The sequence below is a fragment of the Danaus plexippus genome (genome assembly GCF_018135715.1).
Source record: "Danaus plexippus chromosome 3 unlocalized genomic scaffold, MEX_DaPlex mxdp_34, whole genome shotgun sequence".
NCBI lineage: Eukaryota > Metazoa > Arthropoda > Insecta > Lepidoptera > Nymphalidae > Danaus > Danaus plexippus.
Window position 1 is genome coordinate 1,224,891 of NW_026869846.1, and position 16,894 is coordinate 1,241,784.

General features: G+C 32.9%; 1 protein-coding gene across 4 annotated transcripts in view; it reads right to left on the reverse strand.

Annotated features, from left to right (window-relative positions):
* LOC116766893 (neurogenic locus Notch protein) overlaps positions 1-16,894 on the reverse strand; it is a 70,339-nt gene that overhangs the window by 45,751 nt on the left and 7,694 nt on the right. For all 4 annotated transcript variants that reach the window (XM_061527047.1, XM_061527048.1, XM_061527046.1 and 1 more), the window contains exon 2: positions 1,285-1,363. In XM_061527047.1, the coding sequence (XP_061383031.1) occupies positions 1,285-1,363 (79 nt within the window). The remainder of the gene's footprint in view (positions 1-1,284; positions 1,364-16,894) is intronic.

Here is a 16,894-nt window from a genome sequence, read left to right on the forward strand (position 1 = left end):
ATCCACAACGCGATACTTTTAAAACTTATTGTACTCAAATTTTCAAATGTCTTCTAAGAACACGATAAAGTTCAGAGATTACGCTTTTGTGATGCGGCATTATACAGACTTGACTGCTTACTTAGAATTTATTTTTTAACTTCTATTATTATAATATAATCTCTAAAACAATGGAGCAATTTTATTAGACTAATGTATAAGAGGTTTTATGTTGTAACATGGAAAGAGTCCGAGTATTTGTGCATAAAATAGTTGTTATATCCGCCGATTTTGAAATACAGCCCTACTTATGGGATAAACTGCTAAGGGCAAGCGATTTTTATGAGAGGAGTCAGATTTACTAAAGTCCTCTCTTAAAGGCAGTACTATGCTCAAATGTCCATTGTAAAATTATTTTCATTGCTAAGAGTATAAACATGTAAAATATTATATTTTTGTCTATAATCTAGGTATATTAAAAATGTTCCTATTAAAAAATATCATTCAATTCTGTAGTAAACATTTGTTTCGCATTTATAATATTGGTTGGATTTCGGTTTTACACGCAAGTAAAATCATATACTTTTATATGGAAAGGTTAGTAGGGGAAGCGGCATTTCGTGCCTTAACATCGGACTTATATGGAGATACTGAGCCGAAGTGTGAATTGATAATATAAAACGGCCCTTATAAGTAGATCATTGATGAATCCTAATGATCTGAGCCACTAAACTGTTTAATGACTGACCCCAATTAGCTTTCGTTAGCATGACGTAAATATTTTTAAATTTTAGTACGTTCTTTAACAATAAAAAAAGAATATTTGTGGACGTTCGGTAAAATGCTGTAATTAGTTGGCATTCAGCCGCATGATTCATCCCTACGCGCACAAAAAAGTTCGTTTTTTTTTAACGCAATTAAGTCCCCATTTCATCGCGAAGGGTTTACGCATCTGCTTCGAAACGGCGTTTTGGTAACGTTAGATATGGTACGTGCTTATTATTTTTATTCAAACGTATGTTATTTTATATTATCTTGAGTTTAATTATTTTATATTATATCATATAAGAAAATTAACTACGAACATACAAGTGTATAATGTACCCAATATATTTGATTCTAAAAATAGTCAATTTAGTCACAATAGTAGAAACTAAAAGCTGTCTGAGGCTTGGTCAGTTTTATAGTAAGCTGTCATGACATAGACCCTATTTTTTATTACAATAACTGCCATGTGTTCTGTGCCTCATACATTCATACGTCAAATACTATAACAATGACAGCAGATATTAAAAGTGTACTTACTTGCAGAAATACTCTCCGCGCGAAGTTGAAAGACAGGTCCCACCATTTTTACACGGGGACGGTGAACAGGAGACGAAACCTGGAAACAAAATTAGTATTCATATGAGCTGTTTATAAATTATATTCCTCTGTTTGGAAAAGTTGTCTTAGAAAGAAGATGTTGAAATAAAACTTTTTCTTTTCTGGGCACTAATTCGTCTTTTAGGATAAATAATAACAAAAATACACGAGCAAAGTTTCAGGAATAATCTTATATTACATAAAAGTATGATATAAATTCTTGCATGTCAATAAACTTGTGTTTACATGCTGTCGAATTCAGTTCCCACGCGTTTCACGTCTATTTTAACTGACACTTGACAACGATAAGATTTGGTGAAAACGCCACTGGGAAGATTGGAGGAAGATTGGAAGGATATTCGCACTTATTATTATCAATAAAATCCCTACTAATAGTTGCACGATTACCTCGTGTGGCTTGATTGTGGCTTATCACATAATTCGTGGCCAAAAAGGGATATCTGTTATAGTCTTTTAAACTAAAATTATTTGTGTTGGTTATTAATTGATCACATGATCTATTGACTTCTTTCTATTGAAATTAAAAAGTAAATTTGTTAGCATTAATAAAATGATCAAATAAAGATTAGATCGCATAATAAAGAAAAAATAAACCATCAAAAATATAAATATTTTTCATTATCATTATCAACCAAATATTTTATAAGTTAAGCAAACATGATAAGCGAATATTTAAACCTTTCAGTATATTTTTTACGAGCGAATATTTTCTTTTTTACCCTCCTAAGTGATGTGCAAACTTATGTGTAAAGGATTTTATCTTATTTGATTTTCCCATTACTGTGTGTTTGTCCCGGATTCACGATGATTTCAGGCTCTCCGTCCACTGCGGTGGTCCGATGCCTATTGATCGACACATTCAGATTACCTCCATCTCGATTGTAGTTTTGATTACGATACATCCGAATAATTTAAATCTTTACAGTCAGATAAAATCTTAAAACCCGGCCACATTTATCTATACCTCGAGACGTAATTTACTTTAATATCTACTAATATTTCAATTAACTTAAATGTATATATACACAAAAATCTATGTATTACTTTTTAAACTATAGTCCGACAAACTGCATGGCATCTAAATTAATGGCATTTGTTAAATCAAATGGCAGCGACGCCAAAAACATTGTCCGGTCCTAACCAGATGGACGTCTGAATACGTATATGGTTGGCAAAACCGCTAATTTATTATTTAACTCGGATGACATTAAACAGTTTCAATTACAACCTCCATATCGATTTTCAAATAGCAACAAAAAACGATTATATCGATTTAAGTGAGCATTCCTAAATGAAAGCAAATGACTTTCGCGAGGCAGTTTTTAACCGGCTACCCGCAGTTGGCACACCATACTTAGTTGTGTATAAAAAGCCAGCGGGCGAAGTTGCCTCTCCGTATATGGGAGGCTATTGTTTTTTCCTTCGCTGTCACCGACCTGAAGCGAAGTCACCACTGATGGATGTTTACCGGTTTATTTAAAACTGCGGACATATAATTAATATTCCTAATTCTATTTTTTATATAAAATTAAAAAATCTCCAAGTTTAGATTTACATGTACGCATGTAAGTCCTCAAAATAATCATCCTTAAAAGTATATATGAATGAAGTACAATTTGGATACATTAAAAAATTATATATTTATAATTTGTTCAAGCTAAATAAAAAAATATAAAATAAAACTGAATTAATGACTGAATCTATAATCATGGTTCTTGGAAAGCAAAATAAAATGCGTGTTAAATTTCACGTTGGACATGTATCGAATTATACACGACAAACACTAACGATGACCCGAAACCTACTGACGAGATAACCGGCCGTGGGAACGCTTGTAGACAAGTGATAACAGTTTCAAAATACACATATATATATATATATAGTCAAATACGAAATACGCTTCCGCAAAAAGCCCGTGAGAAGTCAATATCACATCCGTCTGATTAGCATACAGATAATATATTGGTCTAGATAAAATCTCGTGTCCGTCAGCGATGCCCACAAATTCATTGACATAATGCCAACATCGATCAATTACGCTGCAAACCATTATTTTAATCTCATAATCAATTACGTCGCAAATAATAATTACGTACTTAAAATTTTCCACACAATATATATTTATAATATTTAAATATTCCTTACAAAACACATAAATCTCTTTTCCTCATCAATAAAACACAAGAGACAAGTTCTTCGTCAAAGATTTATTACACGACCCAAAATATCATTTTCTCGGATAAACTCACTGAACTCCATGTCTCAGTAATAAATCATATTGTACTGAATATGATTTTTTTAAAGTTATACGTATAAATAATGTAATCCACTGAACATGGAATAGAAAATCAGTTATAGCCTCTAACAGCCACCGCGGGCCGCACTAATCATTCGCGTGATCGAAGCGAATAAAAATAAAATTAAACAAAAAAATTCTCAGCCATTATAAATTTAACGCGGAATAAAATATTTGACAGTGCGACGTTTATATCATTTGCGAAGAATTTTAATTAAAATAATAAACCTTACCTGTAACCTATTCAATGACAGTTTAAAATTTCGAATGTACGTACATGCCTACATAATTTTAAAGAGAATCTGTATGAAATTATATAATTGATAAGTGGCGTGTTAAAACCATTTCAAACTTAAATTTTTACCGTTCAACCAACCCATTCATTAGCATTAAGCGAGTTTCGTTCTCAATTAATGCTGACCAGTTTGTCTGAAGAAGTGATCAACAATAAATCAGTTAAGAAGAAACTACCACGAACTTAGGGTTGGATCAGTGACGTCATCAAATGATCTCTAATTTTGTATGGTCCAGTCTGATCCAAAATTTCATTCTATAAGTGAAAGTATCTCTTAATAAATATCAATATCTTATTTTTCATTAGTAACAAGTACCGTTAGTATAAAAATTGTAATTTATGATAATTAAGACAACAGTGGGTGTGATGTCGGACGGTACGATTTAATGAGCCCCTGATACTTCCAATACTAATAGTGTTTATTAGTATTGGAAGTATCAACTATCACGATATGATTCTGTTCAATTTTATAGTCGTCTTTGTACATTTTACTTCAAAGATCCTATTGTTATATACTGGACTCGATAAGTTATATGTACATATGAAGCCGCTGAAACTCGAATCGCAAATTTATTTATGTCCGTCCATAAAAACCCGAAACAATGTATTAGTTTAATTATTATTAAAAAGACACGAGTTATGTAGGGTGCTCACCCTCTGTTACGAAGCCGTGACCCCACTATGAGTGTCGCAATTCTAGAACATTCTAACTGCACATTTAGTGTGTCCTATAATATAGAATATTTCAAGTCAATATAAAATAAAATTAGCTTAATTAACACTTCTTTGTCGCTCAGAAAACTAATATATATTTAGTAATAATTAAAATATTCCTCTCGTTTCATGTGACAAAACGAGTTACTAAAAAGTCTGAACACCAAAAGTGTTCGAGAGACATGTAAAAAATAAACGGAGCTTGATTAAGGACCAGTCTGTTTTAATATAACATCGTATGCGATTAATTTCTCTTAATTAGTCATGAGGTTTTTTCTGGAATTATCTGGATATTCCCAATCTTCCCTGCAACCTGTTCAACGAGGTGACATTTGCCCGCACAGCACTGTAATGGGGCCTCAAATCATAGCGTAATTGCGGATGCCCTATTATTGCCGCATCCGCTGACACGCCTTGATACATCAACTGCACTTGAATTCAGTTTCTGATCTCGATAAGATTAGTCCAGATGATGTCAAAGACTTACTTGTTACTTGTTAGTTTATTAACAACATTAATTATGTCACTATTTTAGAAAATATTCACCTCGTTTGGTGTTGTAACAATATGTCAAAATCAATTATAAAAAATGAAATATAAATAAATAAAATTTACATTCAAGATTAAATACCTCTCGATGATTACTGCTCTCCAACACAAGCTCCCCAGTCACTATGATATAGTAAAAGCAAAATATTATAAGAGTTCAACTGGATCCCACGTATTATATGACGACTGAATAAAAAATAAATTAATAATAAACAACACTTATATAACCAAAGTACGGTTATCTCAGAGAAATGAAAAAGATACTTAGCGTGTACCAGACTCGGACAGTTATGATGAATGTCAAATCGACCGTCATTAGTTATTTACTGCTGACGGAACAAAGATGTCTGCCTAATAACAGTCCCAACAAATGAGATGACGGTCTCGAAAAAGGCAAAACCCATTAAAAAATTACAGGAAATTAGTAACAGAACGTTGGGCTTAACAATTAGAAATTCTTATAATCCTTTAATGAGTAACAATCACAATAACTGACGAGTTCTGAGTTAATATTAATTAGATTCTTAAATTATGTCAAAATAAAGTCGTTAGCCCTGGTGTAGGTATTACTGGATTAAGTAACAAGTAACCGTCACTCCCAACAAATATAGGCAAAAATGTTGCGCAGGATTCGATATTGCGATTTCGCGGAGAGCATTGTGTTGGAATATAGATTGCAGTGCACACAAAGAACTAGTTTAACACGCTGACAGTTAATCTTAGACGGTTTGATGTATAATAACTTTTTTATTCGAACAGAAGATACATGAGTCATTAAAAGTTCGCGATGTATACGACACAGTTCAATCAACTCGGAACGGTCTACACCATTCTTATACTTTGTTAACTTAATTACGTTAGCGTGTGACAAAACAGTCTCGCACCATTGTTGAGATGAGCCCGAACTATTCATTGTGGAATTATGTCGAAACGAATATGTTATGTACAGTGATGTGAAAAAACAGTTCAGTAGGACTATCGAAAATACATAATGCAATAAACGTGATTTAAAAATATTTTCCAAAAAAAAAATGCCTTATTAATTTTTTTTAAATAATTTTATACTGTTTCAAAAAATTCATCTTTCATGTAATGTGAAAAAGGCTTTATAATAATAAAACTTGGTTAACTGGTTTATAAATAAATCAATTTGGACTATGATTAGAAAATACGATAAGATGAGTTAAAAATTAAAAGCGTTATTTCCCAAATACTAAGAATATATATATAAGTAATTTAATATTTTTTACATCTTGAAATGAATTTATATAATACAGAAAACATTAACATTTGACGAACATTTCCAAACAATTATAGAATTTCCTTCTTCCCATTGGGCTTTTATTGAAAATTGCGAGATCAATATCAAATTGTGCACATTTACTTTTAATTCAACAAAAAATGAATTCTGCAGTAAAGCAAATCAATATCAATAATGTTATGGCGAGGTGAAAACTGACTCTTATAATACAGTCCCTTAAAAGGATCGACCGCCTCTAGCTCAAGCTGCAGAAAGTTAATATGGCATGTTATGAATTTATAATTTACGTTTTATGTCATTTCATAAAAATTACACTTGTGTACGTCATGTTTACAGACTGTCGCAAAAACGACAAAAATGTCAGATTATAGGATCTGCGATAGATGTTATATGGTCTAATCGAACGGTCTTTATGTGACAGAACATAAAAAACTATTCATCAAAACGAAAAGGGTGCAAGTATGAAAATCTTCATACCGTCGACGGATCTGAAACGGGAAGACCTTATATAAAAGCTAAACTAATACAGTTTAAACGGTAACCATATAAAATACATTACATAATGTCCTGGCCCTATAAAGGTTCGAATAGAAATCTAGAATAGCGAATGAAATCGGTCCTTGGAGCCGGATCGACTTGGAAATGACCCTAGCCACATTAGCATATGCAAAATATGCCAGATGAAATATACGATGCAAATTCAAAAGATAAAACATAAATTTCATTATTATAATATGTTATAGCTATGTCCTATGCGAATATTTAAGTCAGTACGATGCTTGCAAAGCAAACTGATCATGTATGATTAGCATCTGTTCGATATCAGACGTGTTGCAATGGCCGCTGCGAGCGTGGGTATTGATAAATTGGTTCGACAATTTACACCTTGAGCCCTGACTAATGCTGCTCTAATGAACTGACGACGTTCTTAATAATCAAAGGATCGTATACAAATCATGTTAGGACCCCGTATCGCCCGTTTCTTAAGTGAAGGAAATGTCCGTAATTAAAGAATGAAATATGGCTAACAGGCGACCAACGATTAGTATGGATCGGGGACATTTCGCAAGTGCTAAGGAAATGCTTATATATCTCATAATCTGTTGAACTTATATAAAATATTCTGGTTCGAGTATAAACTTAAGTGTGAATTAATACACTTGCGTATCAAGAGAACTATCTTGAAGGGCAATAAATTAATGTGTTCCTATTTATCTCAGTATGGCTATCTACCTTGCAACATTTCACAAAACATATCTGCTTTGGTCATAACTTCTCGTCAAGGATATGCAAATCCTTTCGCCATTTCCATATTTTGAGGCACTAATATTAAAGTATCCACTTATCTCCAGATAGTTGTGACAAATGGCCGCTCCGGGTATCTGTATTGAGCTGATAGCGAACAAAGGCTTAGATCATTGACTCCTTTTGTATATTTATAGGAAAAGCTCATACATTCTTGATATAGGAAATAGATATTTTTAAAACGAACACTATTTGATCATTGAAACTAAATTACCACTATGACAGAATACACGTTGTTTTGAAATAAATTAAACAGATAGTTTACGATCTGAATAAATTTCGCGTAATATAGACGTAGAATTGCTAAATGGACTATTTTCTTGACAAACATTAGTTCGTAATGCCAATAATAATTAGTACCTAATTACTGGTGACATTTACTCTTGCCCGAGCTAATAAAACATTGGTAACTAGCTAATAAGTTTTGCTCTGCGTTTAAGATTAATCGTTCTATTCTGAATTGGATTTATGAAAGTCTTACCAACTCTTATAAGACTAGACTAGGTGTATTTATTCCGCGGTTGTTAAAAAGTACCGCTCAACGTAAATTGAATGTACATATTTTGTGATGATCATTCTAACAAAAATCTGTTTTTTGGAATTCAACTCATACCTTTTTAGGCGACTGCACAAAAAATTAAATCTATTTCATCAATTACAGTTTCAACAGCTCACACTTAAGAGAAATATTATTGCCAGAGACACTACAATCACTATTCCTTTAGGCGAAGCCGGAATTCAGTCATCGTTATACATTAAGTAACAGCATTATTTCACTGGAACGTTTCAAAGTGTAGCCAGCACTGTGTGCTCATGGCCCATCGCCTGCCGGATCGCGTCGGCCGAACCATTCAAACGTCCGCTTCTATCACTAACAATAAGATCGGTATACAACTTTATGAGCGATCCAGTCACGGCTCCACAAAATATTGATCATTAGGAAAGAGATATTAAATATAAATCATCATGCCAGTAATGAGTATTACGGATTAATTGAAAGACTGAAGTCACTGCTAGATTTCAAATGATTTTCTTTCTTGTTTTTTTTTTTCTAATACAGTTAATTTTGGATGCAAATGATATAAGCAATTTGGACCATTCAAGTCTAAGCAATATAAGTTTATGAATTTCAGATACGTTTACTAAGTTAACCATGAAGTACAAATGCCTGGGAAGCGGGTATCTTGATATGTAATCAAGGGACCTTGCACCACATTCTAATCATAGCAATTTGTCAAACAAACAATTTTATAGAAGTCATACTAACTCCACACGGTCATTACCATGAAGGTCAATTTCAACTGACAGGTTGGCTTTGTCAAGGAATAATTAAAGCCCCAAGACCTTATTTAATTGAAACACTGACATCTAGCTATTATTTATACTTATGTACTCATGATTACATACTCTGGAAGGTATTAAATATGAGTCACGGACGGAGTCGAGGCATAAACTAAAATTATTAGAAGGATTATCTCATGAGCTGCAAAAAACTTTAATGTGGCTTATCTCTAATAAATATGGTAGTTCTCGTTAGTGACGGTTGTAAAAACTTTTAAGACATCACAGAATTGCTTTAAATTTATTCTAATCTAATTTCTAATGACGTTTTTATAACTGTCAATTTAAAAAAAGTAATGTTTTTTAAAAGTATGTAATCGATTTGCCGGCTACGTTATGCAAAAAGCCTTGTATCTCGAGCTTTATACGCCTCATAAGTAGTTCTCACACTCCGAGACTTGTCCGGGACCAGACTGTAATTATTTGGTATTACCGTGTTTCAACTATAAAGATAACAAATCTATTTAGATTTTAATTTAATGAGTGTTAAACTTTTTTATATTAACTTTATCAAGGTGTATCGCTTCATCTGTTTACGCGGATTTAGTTGTATCCATTATAAATAAAATATGTCTCATTGATACAGTTCATCCCGATATAGCTAGTTTTAAGTTGAACAGGTAACATAGCTGGCTATAGAATAGTCCTTTTGAATAACAACTGTCAACTGTTATTGAATATAAGTTGGCTTTCTTTTTGTCTCGTTGCAGTTTTATATTTATAATAACTCGGCTATTTACACTTGAGTCAGACTATATTTAACGTATAAAATTCTTAAAATAACTGTATAAAGAAAGCCGAAGACTGACTTGGGTTTATTTTTGAGTGAGCATTAAATCAGTTAATGTAAACAAGTTAAGTGATGAATTGTAAAGGACGTTATCGAATGTGGGAAAACTTCTTAACCTTGTTACAGATGACCTTTTTAAAAGTGTCATTTGAAATGTGTATACGGCTGAGTGAGAGTTCATATGGGTTTGCTATAGAATACTAGTGTAAATTCTTAAGTTAATGTTAATCAAGTTAATTCTTATCCCCTCTGATTATTGAAATCATAAATATTACGATAATACTAACGTTTGATTCTTAGTTAATGAGTGATAATTAATAAATGAGCAATAATTAATGAGTGAAAATTAATGAGTAATTGTATTATTCTGTACATAAGGCATATTTTATGTTTAATTTGTAGCTTTAATGACCTTCGCTGTAATTATCATATATCAAATTTATCATAACAATAAATATTAGTTTTTTTTTAAGACATAAACGGTTGTTATTCAGGTTCTTATTTATTCATTGGTCACTTGTGAGTTTTTTTTTCGTCGTATTTAAACCGCGGGACATCAGACATCAAGATACGCTCACGTTGAATCACTAGTAAAATCTTAAAAACCTAATTGAATAGACGTCATTATAATTTTATATTTATTTTATGATCTTTAATCCATTTGTGAGAAAAGAATTATATTTTGAACGTCTGGCGTGTAGTTGAGAGTTTTAAGCTCTGGATTATATTTATTAAAACGGAACTACTATGATAGCTGTATTTGGTATTTTCTTATAACGAAAAATATAACCAATTAGTCTCAAGCAACATAAATGAAGATTTAGTTTATATTCATACCGGTTCCCATCGATATTAAAAACGGTTCTCAAGTGCGCGCCATCTGTTGCTACATGTGTTATTACTGCATGTGGATCCCTGTTTTTTTAATAATGCTTTATGTACGCCGTGATCGATGGTTAAAGAGTTTGACGAATTCAAATTGTTAGCCGTTACTTTGTGAATCTAAGCCAGCGGACGCGGAAATGTCAGCCGAGTTCGCGGATGTCGCTTGGTATATAGATCACATTTCTATTTTATCGGTTAAAGTTTCTAAAAAAATATTATTTAATTATATGTCATAATGAATTTCTCTGTAACGACAATTCCGGTGGTCGCCATGTTGACATGGCGCCGTCACAGAGGGACGCCCGTCCAGCCATGAGAGAACATTAAAATAAAACGGACGCCATATTAATAATGTAATAAAACTGTGAGGAGCTTTTTATTCATAATTATTCCTGTACAAATCGTGTTCCATGTGGAATGTTAAATCAATACTTTACAGACAATTTCATGTAAAAAATGCAGGAAGTATAAAAAGTTCCTATAATGAAACACGTGGCTTCAGAAATACGTTTTTTTTTTGGGTTAAGGGATTGGGTTTGTAAAATATATTATATGGGTAGCGTTTTAAAAGATTTTATCCCAAAATATTTCTCCGGATTAAGATTATGAAATATCGACATGTGTAAATCCAACCAAATACTTTAAATATTGTAAGTACAACATCAAAGGAAGTAAACTTCAATCAGATCGTGAGCAAATGTTAAGACGGTTGATGGGTTTCAATAGCGTCACAGCGGAGTAAGTGTTCGCGCGGTTTTTAATTATTTTTATTATGCACATAACATCAAAACAGAAACTAGTTTCTGTTCGCACAACCACTCCGCTTTTAATGGCGTAACGGCTTTTTCGACCACTTTAGTTAAAAAGTATTAATGAATTAAAATTTTATGCTAACTTTTTAAACAGTTCGCATTTTCTAGGACGATAAATAAAATGAATAGAATAACCAGTACGTAAAAAAAAAACATTTAATTTATATTTATGTCGTTATAACGGTTTTCTTAAAAATCAGCGGAAATTAATTCTATTGGAAACTTATTAGTAAGTAAATAAATCGGTGGGAATAAAAAATATCGTAGACAAAAATCGATAATTTCACAAACTTAGCTCAGACGCCAACTGACATACGCGACTGGAAAGAGATATAAGATATTAAATATAAAATAGACAGGGACAAGTATAGTAGTACGTTGGATGCAGCTGCCGCTGACGTCACAAGGGCCTAGGGAATTATTGGAGCCGGTCGACCATGGACTTGAATAAACATTTGTTATAACATTAACAGTAATATTATTATTACAGAGCCGTCTCCTGGTGGCTCCCTCTACAGATGGAAACGGGTGATGCCATTCCCTTTATTCTGAACTCACGGCTGAGGCTTTGTTTGTTAATATTATATCGATATAACTGCGTATAAACATTACGAGAATTGAATTTTCAGACCAATATGGTGTTTCCGGAACTACATTAATTACCTATAGAGACAATTTACTGGCCATAATTCCATAAATGGTGCTAGTTATTCCATGTTCTGTTGCTATTGTGTTCTCGGCTGGTCTGAATGTGAACGAATGCATATTCTGGATAAGAGCTTGCGAACAATTAGATTCTGGTTTCTGCCCCCACGGTTGTTCGTGCAACAATCGCAGATAAGGTAGCCCATAAATAAACTCTAATTACTTCCTTTGTTCATCGAGAATTAGAAATGCTCAGACCTGATTACACGAAAGTTAAACTAAACAGAATTAATTAATGTCATTGATAATGAACTAATGACATACGAGTGATGTTTTCAAGTTTAAGTCAAAGAGTTAATGAATCATCTGAACATGCGGAAAGCTGGACTGCTATAAAATAATATTATGGCTATGAATCAAGTCTCGCTCCGACAATGTCTATCATCTGAAATGGACTTGTTGAAGCCGTTATCGGGATGGAACAGGCCCCAGTATCGAGTTGGAGCGTTTTTATTAACTGCTATTTTTTACTAGATGAAACCCAGTCGGCAAATCTATCACTTAATTCACCGAAGGACATTCTCATCCTTCAACACGAACAAAAAGTTTGTTTTAGATATAAACTTTATTTATTTTCCTCGGACATTTTTTACTAATAGCGTCAATGTCATTTATATTCAAGAGAGCGAAGGACATTAATATTATAAGAGAAGTTTTGAAATTCAAAGGAAGGAACTCCGTGACTGTTTTCACATCGAACAAAATCAATCAACAATATTATGACTTGGACCGAACCAGCTCAGGAAACGAGTAATACATCTTGCCGAAGTATAGTCATTCCGATTCGTCATGGACTAACAAACTGTGGGATCTCGGCATTATCTTGTAATTATCTGCAGACAGCACTTGTACTTCAGACACAGGTGAACTATTGACCAATACCTAAAGATGTTTTAAACACCCAAAAAATCAAATTTTGTAACACCTTATTCCGTCTCGATGTTATTATTTGTTTTTCTTCTCCCAACAGATACCGTTAAATTATATGCATGATACGCTAACTGTCCGGTCAAAGTGTAAGGCGTAGATTAAGATCTCGTTTCATCCGACACAAAAAAGATCGTTCGAATGATAAGTGAGGCGACAGATGTAACCTGGTTGATGTTATATCGAAAATGTATTAAGAATTAACAAATAAATAAAAGATTCTGTTGGACAGAAACTTTAAAATATAAAGAAGACGTTTTTAGATGTACTCGCATATGTTACACTAAGTCATCGTCATCAGTCAATCATTTTTATTCACTAAAGCAGAATTTTCTTCTTAATCATCGACAGTCGAATCGGATTATTATAACCAGTGGACGATCGATAAATATGAATGCTAACACAGCACACCATACTTTGTGCTTATTAATTTATAGCAATCTATTTTATATGTAGTAACATTAAAGCCTACATTCCCATGTATAGAATACGCTGTATTTGTGGCCGCGTTGAACGTATGTCCGCTATGGCTGCAATCTGTCTTGTAAATCGGACCCATTGTGGAACATCGATTTTGATAGCCATATAATATTCGAGAGTATTGAACTCTGTCTCTATCGGTCTCTCAGTTCGTGAACTATACCATTTATCTCGATAGCTAAATATCATCGCTATTTTACCAAATGGTTTTTTTTATTGCCATAATGAGCGTCTGAATTATGTTTCGAAAAAATTATTCCAATAATAATATCTACTAAATTACTCAACGTTTATAAATATAATTGGCATTTAAGTAAAAATAGCGTTATTTATGTTTTAAGAGCATTTGTCAAATAATTTAAGGATTCAATACTTTTAAAACAGCTAAAAAAAAAAGTATGCCCGAATTAAGCAATTCAAGTCGGCATACAAATCATTTTCATTTTATTAATAATAAGTATAACCTCAAATTGAATTAAGAAACTGTCTCAAATTAAGTGATCATCAGAATTATGGGGAACCAGTTAGAGTTTAATGGCGTAAAGCTGTAAATGGAAAGCCCTATGAATTCCCGTGTTAGTTATAATGTATGGCGTCGTCTTACGACCGTGAATTATGTTCGGCCGAGACGTTGTATAATATAAATTATTAATTATGACAGATGTCAATAAATGACAAGCGATTTAAATAATGAAGACCAAAGAGTTTTTATATATTTTTTTTTTTATAACTTTTATTTGTAAATTAGCTAATGATGACATAATGGACAGTATTTTTTTGTTCGTGATTATTATATGTTTTCAATAATTTACTTGGCTGTTTAAATAAATGTTGAGAGGTGGGATGAGTGATCCTAGTATCGTGATAATCGTTTCAAATGTTCCATATACGTCTCGCTGACAATAAGCCGGAGTTCACGTTTTATTTCAATGCTGGTGATTTGGTTCTTATTTAGAATGTGGACCAACAATAAAGGAGGTGGCTTCGGGGGCGCTGCACGCTTGATATTCGCGATTTGAAGTGACTTGATCAATTCTGATCCATTGAATAACAAATTTGTAACTTCCTGTGGGAATTAGATTGCTTCTCCTGGTTCTTGGTACTATATGAACGAAATTCATAATAACTAATTAATTATGCAAAAACATTTGATATATTATACGTTGAACTATATTACACACGGAAAATGTATACTAATTTGTAGACGAGTAACAAATTACAATGGAGAAGATAAATTTAAATAATAATTACAGGCATCGCGTGACTTATCAGAGTGAAAGTCCCAAATTGTGTTTAAATCCCTTTATAATGATTAACGCTCAGATCCACGAAGGCCGTGTGTCAAAAGGCTGGTTTATATTTTTATTACAATGTATTATAGCAACCTCGGCTATATATCCACTTCAAGTGTATAAGTAATATAGTGTCAAAACATTTTTTCTATTTACATATTACGGTTAAAGGTTAAGCCAAGAATCACATAAATTTCTGATCGAATCATCACCTCAATTCATGTGTCTTTAATCCTAGTTATTATTTAAATATGAAAAATATATCCAAAAATTCAAATACAAAAACATGACTTAAGAGACCATTGCCAGAAAATATAATCTGTGTAAATCATAGACTATGCGACTTGAGTCACAATTCCGAGAAAGCGGAAACGAACGGCATTCCCGCTCTTTTTGTGAACTGAGTTGTTGCCATGAGAAGGTCTGTAATCCAGAGATTTAGTGTTACCGGTGTTATTTCCAACGTATTTACAACAATTTCATGTTTGAAAATTCCATAACTATAGCTCATAACTTTTGTACGTAACTTCTTTTCAATGATTATAGGTTAACTTGTAATATTAATATAAATTAACAACTCCCTCAAAACTTCAGTCTTATCTGTCCTAAACTAAATAGTTTTTCAATAAAATACCAAGTTTTATAACATTTATGTACCTATTACAGGACCTTTGTCGTACTGAACATTTAAAAAAAAAACGTTATTCCTATAAAAACATAACGCTCCTCAAGTCGAGATGCGCGCGCCGTTCTGGGTGTGACACCTGCGCGTGCAGCCGGCGAGGGTGCCCGCAGCCCGAGGGATCCCAAATCGCAGGTAAAGAACACACCGAGATTTGGAAGCGTGTAACATTTAACGTTTTTTCGTTGTTTAAAATTCGATCTCAATCTTTGAATTTCTGTACGAAACTAATTCCGACTTAAATCGAGACATTTTTCCTAGTGTAGTTACACACAGCGAAGTAATGTGCAATATTCACGTTAAATCGTGTTATGCAAATTCATACTAGCGACTAATTAAGATACATTAACTTGTCTGCTTCCACCAGCTTAGAAGTATATTAAGTAAATATAATATTATAAGAATATTTATTGTATATAAATAAGAGTTAAAAAGTCGAGATCTTGGAGAAATTTCGTTTAATATCTAAATTAATCGTAAACTATGTATACTAAATAATTATTTAATATGTGTACTTACTGTGTATCCAAAATTCGGGTGCAATTTAGCTAATAAAGCTGATGTTCTGAGACCAGTAGCGTCATGTAAGCTGCGCCCGCGCACCAGATGTCGATGTTGCGTATTCGCAGGTTACAGGATAATGTTTGTTATTAACATTGAATGCTCCGAGGCAAGTTGTTTTAATACGTATTATTAGATACTGACTGATCGGTGTTTGTAAGTACTCTGTTTTTTTTTAAATAGCTACCTGAGTCACTCACTCAATGATTTAAGAGTCGGTTGTAAAGTTTAATAGTGCCTACTCTTATCTTGACATTGTTCTCCAAAACAAATGCATTATTAAAACAAGTACCAAGAAATATGCGTTGTTGGTTTAAAACAATAAGTAAGATTTTCTGCTAACTAAAACAATAAAACTCGAAGCAGGTAGTGTTTTTGGAATGAAGCCTAGTGGTTACGTTCGTTATGTACGCCGGTCGGAAATTACTTATTTCGACAACACTTTACCGGTATCGAGAGTCACATCCGGTGTTTCGGAGTTCAAAAACTGTATATCAGTTAAACTTCACACACCCTGTATAATGTAACAAGAAAAAAAAATACACGATGTGTTTTTGTTTTGCATCCATAAACAGAAACTGATGAATCAAAATTCACGGTCGGACGTAAAGCATAATGGACACTGATGGTTCAT